The following is an 8,062-nucleotide window of genomic DNA, read 5'->3' on the forward strand; positions in this document are numbered from 1 at the left end:
ACACACACACACACACACACACACACACACACACACACACACACACACACTTGAAAAGTACTGTAGTAAAGAAACTCTTCAATGCAGCATTTAATTTTAATTTTTATTTTTAGTTAAACCAAAAGTGTAATCTATCTCCACCTTTTTTCTCCATGTTTTCTTTTTTTTATCAGTGAATTTCCCCCAGTAGCAAATGAACAGGAACGCAATGACTACAAGCGAGAGTTTGACCGGGACCACCAGGAATACAAAGACCTGCAGGCGGAGCTAGATGCCATAAACAAGAACCTGTCAGAACTGGACAACGAGCTGGATCAGCTGGAGGAGGGAAGTCCACAGTACCTGGTGAGAACTTCACAAATCAAACAAAAGGGTGGTCCTAACCAGTTTGGTGCCTTGGGCGAACAACTCCTCTACAAAGTTTCTTTGTATTTATAAGGAGTTCACATTGTCTGCTCCCCGTTTATGCTTAAGCTTTATAATCTTATGCTGAGAAATGATTGAGTTTAAATGGTTTTAGGTAAATGTTGTAGACATTATGCACAATCTCATCTAAAACACAGGAAATCAGGATAACTCATCAACTGCCACATTAAAATGTAACTTGATGTCTTTAAAACTGACTGACTTATAAGCATTTTTATTAAATTTTGGAGTCAGTTCTATTCAAGAGATTTGTCACAGCTAACTGAACTTAGAAAATCAGTTTTAGATTCAATGATTTCTGTGAGATCTTTAAATGTTCTCCTCTGTGTCATGAGATATTTTACTAACGCTACCGACAAATAAAAACACAGATGTGCAAAATCATTATTGCCCTTTTGCTTTTGGCAGTGGGTAATATCAGTGTATTTCCTGCTTAGCAGCAGCGGATTATACTGACTAAATACGTTTACTTCGTCACAGTACGTAAATTTTTTTTTTTGAGGATTTGTAATTTTACCAAGTATTTTTTAATTGTTACTTTTACTTTTATTTCATTACATTTAAAACCTAAAAATTATAATTTTACTTCTTTACTTTTAAACTTAACACCTCATTAGAAAATTAAATATGTCCGAATTCATCATGAAAGGAGTTGTTTTTGCACTCTAAAAAATTAAATGTTGAATTGACTCAACCAAGTCATGTCAACTGGTTCCACTAAACCTAGCTAAGTAAATATGAAGCAATATGCATGTTTGCTTTTAAAGAAAACGTGTATATTGCTCAGTTTGCTCAATTTGATTTAGTAGAACCAGTTAGATTAAATAAATTGTTTATTCTAATTTCTATTTACACTGTTATTTCTATTTACTGTACACTGTTGTTATTTTTATTTTAACTGTATAGAGGCTAAATAATGCTCACTGTTCTCTGTGTTCATGACAGGTATAAATTTACCTAGAACATTTACAAATACAAACAAGAAAGAAAGAGAAAGTCAAAGTCAGCTTCGACAAGAGTGAGAACGCAGGACAGGAAGTCAACTCCGTACCTCCAACCCAACACTCTGAGGACTTCCTGTAGTTCACCCTCCTTTTATTTAGTTTTCATGCCCCTAGTTACAAAGACTGTTTTCCTGTGTGGCTCCTCCCCCAGTTTACCCACCAGGACACCGATGGGTCTTGGAGAGGAGACAATGTCTCCTTCTTGGTTTGGAGGCGATGGACCAGACTTACAGCCACCTGGGGTGGCCTGTGTGGCTGAGTCAGGTGTGTCTCCTCCAGGAGACAGGGGCAGGAGCCTTTAGCTCGGCCTGTAGCTGCCGTCCCTCCGGTGGTCGCTCCCTTCATGAACCCCTGCTTCTGGATCAGCGCAGTAGCTCAGGACGCCTCCAGCAGCCGGTCACCACTGTTCCTGGTAGCCGCTCCCTCTTAAGATCTGCACTTCTTACAATGACCGAGATAATGTTCAGTGACCTGGACAACAGGTCTCAAGGGAACTGTTAAAGGGAGTTATCCCATCTCCCAGGCTAATAACCATTAAAAATGAACTTATTATTAAGTTATGACCTCTTATCACTACCTCTTGGCTTCAACGTAAACACACTCCTTAATATGTTAATACCTTGTTGCTTTGAAGTAACAACACACTCGTGCAATCAGAGAAAGACTTTAAAAACCAATGTCCAGTCATGGAATTGTCTTTATAATGCTGTAAGCAGTTTAATAGAAATTTGCAAGAAAAGCCACATTTGATTATACGGATTAAAAATATTGAACAATATAGCTTATTACTCCTTATTGCTCCTTCAATTTCTTCTTCCTGCGTTTCTCTTCGCTCTGGCCCATTATTCATGCCTCCTGGTCTCTCTTATGGCCTCTCTTCCTGTCATGTCCTCCTCTCTGTTGGGGGTCAAAGGTGGGCTCCGCCGGCCTGTTTCCAACCCTTGTTATGGTTGGCACAGCCAGGTTTCTTGACAAGACATGAGACTGCCTAAGGGAAGGGGGAAAAACGCAGACCTCGTGTGGAATATTAATCATAAGCACAATTGTTGAACACTGCTTAGTTGGTCATTTTCACTTCTGCTTCCCCACATCCAACTTGTACATCTTCAGGAACCATAGGCGTGCATCAGAAAGTCCCGAGTGGCCATTTCTCCTTCCTGTGTTCTGCAAGTCATCATTATCTATTTGGAGAAAGATCATAAAGCACAGCAGCCATGTTCATGACAGCAAAAGTTCACTGTAACCAAGACAAATTTCACCACAGGATGATTGAGTATTTGAATGATAAAACATGTAAATTATAATTAACCCAATCAGTTCTTCTGGTTCTCCAGAGTATTTATACTTATTTCTTCCTTGTGTACTTGAATATTTATTGCTTTATACTTTATCTCTAATGCTTACTTAAACGGCTGCAGCTGTAATAATTGCAATAATTTCCTCCTGGGGATCATTAAAGGATTCTGATTCTGATCCCAGTTAGGTCAGAATTTCTGCTTTGGTTGTGGTTCAGTGGAAAGAGTAATCCTCCTCAACAAAAAACTCAAAGGTTTAATTCCACCAGTAAACAGTCACATGTTGAAGTGCCCCTGGGCAAGATATTTAACCCCTTGTTGCCTCTGATGTGCCCTACTGGTGTAAGAATGGTATTTAAAACACTGATTAGACTTTATGGAATGGCTTGTTCAGATTAATTTTGTAGAGATGTAGTAAAGTGCTGTAAAATGTTTTGAGTAGCTTGGTTGGCTAGAAAGGTTCTACAGTATATAAGCACAGTTCATGTACCATTTACCTGAAAGTCAATATGAAATGTACACTTCAGAAAGTTGATTCGACAAAATAAATCATTACACTACAGTGTTGTAAAATCTGGGATTTTGGAACAAATTTTAGTTTGAAATGTTTCTCTGCTTGTTTTCAGGATGCTCTGGACGAGTACAGTAGGTTAAAGGACTTTAAAAAGGTTTGTATCTTATTTAAAGGGCTTTTTAAGAACACTTTATAATCCAGATTTAACATAACTTTTACACTACAGAACAGTACATGTACTGTAACAGTATATGTATTTGTTCCAAACTGTCATGGTAACAGATACCTCAGATGAATACAGTGATTAAAAAACAGTTAATCAGTCAATTTTCCTATTGTGAGAAGCCTGCTTTTGTTGATATTCATTTTACCAACTACCATGACACAAAAATACTGTACAGTTAGCTACATTTTTTTACCATCTCAGACCCCTAGTGGCAAAACTCTTAACCACTTAAGAGACCTCTGGTTTAAGGGTCCGTATTATCTTTGCTGTTGTTGTTGTTTTAGCTACTTCAGTAGAAAGCAGAACTAAATATTAGTTTCTTGGTTTCTTCATCATCAGCGATTTTTTTTAAAGAAAAAGAAAGAAGAAAAAGTGAAATTTAATGAGAGAGTGAAAGAGATTAGAAGATATGTGAAATATATATCGAGAAAACACAAGAAAATACACCCGACATTTTGGCTGCACGTCTGAACAGAAACCCCAGGATGTAAACACCTGTTTGTGTGCAGTTGTGAGCATGCATGTGTATACAAGGTATTCTCCAATGGAATGTTTAAAAGTGAATGTGGAGGACCAAAGACTCGACCCGTAAAGCCCAAAGCCGACATAAGGGAGACCAGCTCCAAAGCGCCCAGAGGCACCCACGCCGGGAGGGCTGCCCACCCACTCCCCAAAGGGGACCACAGGAGAGAACAGGGAGAGCCCCACCAGCGACCACACACAGTAAACCCCTGGCAGCGATGAGCTCACAGGCCCTGCCGGCACTCACCATGCCAGAGCAGAACCAGGCATGGACACAGAGGCCCGGGGGGGGGGGGGGGACCCAAGCCCCACTGGGCCAAACCGGCACATGCCCAGGCGCCTAGGCACAGGCACCCAGCCCCAGACATCAGGAGCCACCAGTGCACCGGCGGGCAAAGGCACAATCCACCAGAGTGCAGCGCGGCAGGGAAAGCAGTGTGCCCACAACTGAACCCGAAGAAGGGTTCCAAGCCCCAGCCTGACAAAAATCCAAGCATACACAAACGCAATCCCACAATCCCACACTCACCCTCTCACCCACTCATTCAAAGACACACAAGATGGATGCCAAATTCCACTCGCACTCCCCATACATACCCTATACATCCCAGGTTCAGGATATGCACCCGCCCTCTACAGAGGGCAGCTCACATCCGAACCCAGGAGGTAGACCCCTTCAATCTGGGGCGAAGAGGAGCAGACAGCCAAGTGTCGGCCCGGGCCACACCAGACCAACCGGCCAGCCCCCTGCCCCAGTGAAGCCATGCCCTGCACCTCCTCCACACACCGACCACCCGCCGGACTCCATCAGCCACCCCAGCCAGCAGGCCAACCACAGCAACCAGGAGCCAGACCCTGGGAGGCTGAACAGCCCCATGGAAGCTGGAGTGCCAGCCCCGCCCCTGGCACCCGTCCAAGCCCCAAGTCTGCCCGCAGCCCAGGCCCCACCAGACGGTCTGCCCCTCCTCTGGACCCCATCCCCAGAAGGCCAACGTGGAACCATGACACAAAAAATACTGTACAGTTACCTTTTTTACCATCTCAGACCCCTAGTGGCAACTCTTAACCACTTAAGAGACCTCTGGTGAAGAGAGGGACGGAGCTGTCAACTGACCTGGTGGTGAGTTGGCTCCGATGGTGGGGGAGGATGCTGGTCAGACATCTGCTGGGAACTATTGGTGCAGTCTCCCGTCAGACTGAGCTTCAACTCCTTGGGGTAACTCTGAACATATTCCGGGGGAGGTGGGGGACAGTGAGTTTGAGTAGGCCATGTTCCGTGCTTCCATTGTCGATGCTGTTTACCGGAGCTGTAGCCGCAAGGTTGTCGGTGCCTGTCATGTCGGCAACACTCAATCCACTGATGGACACCAGGTACCGGCAGTTCAAGCTGATTAAGGCTTGGGTGGTCATTGCCGCAAAAATTTGAACATGGGAGGAGTTTGGAGAGGCCATGAAAAAAGACTTCTGCATGAGGCGATTCTGGTCCACCATCCGGCGTCTCAAGAGGGGTAACAGTTCACCATGAACACTGTTTATGGTGGAGATGGTGCACTGCTGACCTCAACTCGGGATGTTGTGGGTCGTGGGCAGAATTTTCAAAGACCTCCTCAATCCCACCGACACGTCTTCTAATGTGGAAGCAAAGCCTGGGGACTCTGGTTTGGACTCTCCAATCTCTGGTGCTGAGGTCACCAAGGTGGTTAAAAAGTTCCTCCTTTGGATACTAAGCTCTTTGATATGGGTTGTTATTGTAGGTCCCTGTATGACCGGTGTCAGAGCTTGGTCTGCATTGCCGGAAGGGTAGGGTTCCTCCACCGGGTCAGGGAAGAGGTCCTGTCCCAAGTGGAGGAGTTTAAGTATCTCAGGGCATTGTTCATGAATGAGGAAAGAATGGAGCAGGAGATTGATAGGTGAACTGGTGCTGTGTCGGCAGTGATGTGGGAGCTGTGCCGATCTGTCGTGATTATCTGCGAGAGCTGAGCAAAAAGGCGAAGCCTTCAATTTCCTGATTAGTCCACACTCCTACCCTCATCTATGGATGCCTCCTGGACGTCTCCCTGGTGAGGTTTTCCAGGCACGTCTCACTGGGAGGAGACCCAGAGGAAGACTCAAGACACACTGGAGGGACTATGTTTCTCAGCTGGCCTGGGAACACCTTGGGATTCCCCCAGAGGAGCTGGTCCAAGTGGAAGTCTGGGTCTCTGCTTTGGCTGCTGCCCCCGTGACCTGATCCCAGATAAGCGGAAGAAAGTGGATAGATGGATGGATGGATTCATGATGCAAATGAGGACATTTTATGTAATTCACTGACTATCAGTACAATGTGACATGTATGAACATTAGTGTGTTGGAAGTGGTTATTTTAGGATTTTCACAGTTTTATCTTGACATTACTCAGAGAATCTTCTTGAACATGAAATCCGATGCAGTGATTGGTCCATACTGGGGTTTTTGTTACATAGTCATCCAGGATCAGCAAAGTGTTATAAATCAGCTCTAAGACTGACACTTAAAATTTGCTCTTACATTTTGCTCAAAGTAAGACTGAGATGCTTGATAACTGACTTTTAGGCTCAGCTTTTAGTTAAGATTTTTTTTACACTTAAGTCCATTCTTAACAGCATTTTTAATTATAATTCTAAGAAGTTTGATAAATATGGGCCCTGGTTTATAGCCTTGTACACCTTGACCCAAGTGTTTTGTAGTTGCACAACCAGAAAATGTTTGTGTGATTGGGCACTGCTGAACCACAGTTTCTGCAACCCAAATTTGGTATTTTAGTCAATATTTGTGACTGTATCTGGGCCCTTTAAACACTATTTTGACATACTATGAGCATTTACATGTATTTGTCATGTCTTTTTCTTGATTAATGAAGCTGCTTTTGTTCCTACAGTCATCAGATTATCAGGTGAAGAAACGGAGATGCAAATATCTGAAGCAAAAACTGAACCACATCAAGAAGATGGTCAGTGATTATGACCGCATGGCCTGAACAGGCGCCACAACCATGTCTGTCCTGTGGAGGACAGAAGTGACTCTGACAAATCAGAACTGCCATCACGATTATAATCCATGCTGGTTGTCTTTTACCAACACATAAACAAACCTTTTATCTTGTATTATACCACTTTCATGATTTTTTATATTTCTTTTTTTTTGCCTGTGAGATCTAAACACAGTCTAGAGTTCTGCAAATGACTGTGGATAAATAGGGATAGGTATTTCCTAGTTTGTAACTGTTTTCTATTAATGTAAATTCGTCTTCATTTGTTTTTCTTTTACTGTGATGTAAACATTAAAACATGGTTGGTGCATTTTTGCCGTTTATTGTTTATAGAATAGACTAACATGATTCTACTGGTTTTATGCATTTTGATCATTTCTGGCAACAATTTGTGCTGTGTTTTTATTGTAATAAAATCATTTTTCAACTTTTCAATTTTGGCAATATATTTAAAAACTTCAAGCTGATGGCAACAGCAGCAAAAAACACATTTATTCACTAGCATGGGCCACACCACAAAAATATGATTTAAAAGTTTGTTGTAGGGAGGGGTTGAAGGGAGGAAGGGATGGAGGAGTTTGCTTGGTCATCTGGAAAGAATGCTGGAGGGTTTGAGAAGACTCAGCGTGGGGGTATGGTCTTCACGTAAATGAACTCGTAATTTTCCCGAGCCCGTATAAGACCCTCCAGATGGAACCTGTAGCAAAAAGAAAAAAGCTTATGAGATCAAGGGAAGGAAGGATGAAGGGATAGAAGGAGAAAAGGAGATGGGATGAAGAGGGATGAGGTGAAGGATGGTGGGGCTGACGAAAACGTAACGGACTGAGAGGAATGGGTGAGCAGAGATTAAATAGGCTGGCAGGGCAATTAGGAGGGTGTGGTTCTGCTCCCGAACTTCATTAGTTTTTGAAGCTAATACTAGTGCTGTGGCAATATACTAATCTCACGATACAATTTGACATTCGATATTCTGCTCATGATATGATATATATATACTGTATATATACAGCAGGTAAAATAAGTATTGAACACGTCACCATTTTTCTCAGTAAATATATTACTAGAGGT

General features: G+C 42.9%; 1 protein-coding gene across 1 annotated transcript in view; it reads left to right on the forward strand.

Annotated features, from left to right (window-relative positions):
* The window catches only part of oclna (occludin a), a gene marked incomplete at its 5' end in the record, with an annotated part of 21,036 nt that extends 13,607 nt beyond the window's left edge, over window positions 1-7,429 (forward strand). The window contains 3 exon segments of the mRNA XM_014033984.1: window positions 174-345; window positions 3,352-3,393; window positions 6,884-7,429. Of these exon segments, the coding sequence (XP_013889438.1) occupies window positions 174-345; window positions 3,352-3,393; window positions 6,884-6,982 (313 nt within the window). The 3' untranslated portion in view covers window positions 6,983-7,429.
* Window positions 7,430-8,062: the final 633 nt, after the last annotated feature.

The sequence above is a fragment of the Austrofundulus limnaeus genome, unplaced genomic scaffold (assembly GCF_001266775.1).
Source record: "Austrofundulus limnaeus strain Quisiro unplaced genomic scaffold, Austrofundulus_limnaeus-1.0 Scaffold1922, whole genome shotgun sequence".
In the NCBI taxonomy this organism is placed as follows: Eukaryota; Metazoa; Chordata; class Actinopteri; order Cyprinodontiformes; family Rivulidae; genus Austrofundulus; species Austrofundulus limnaeus.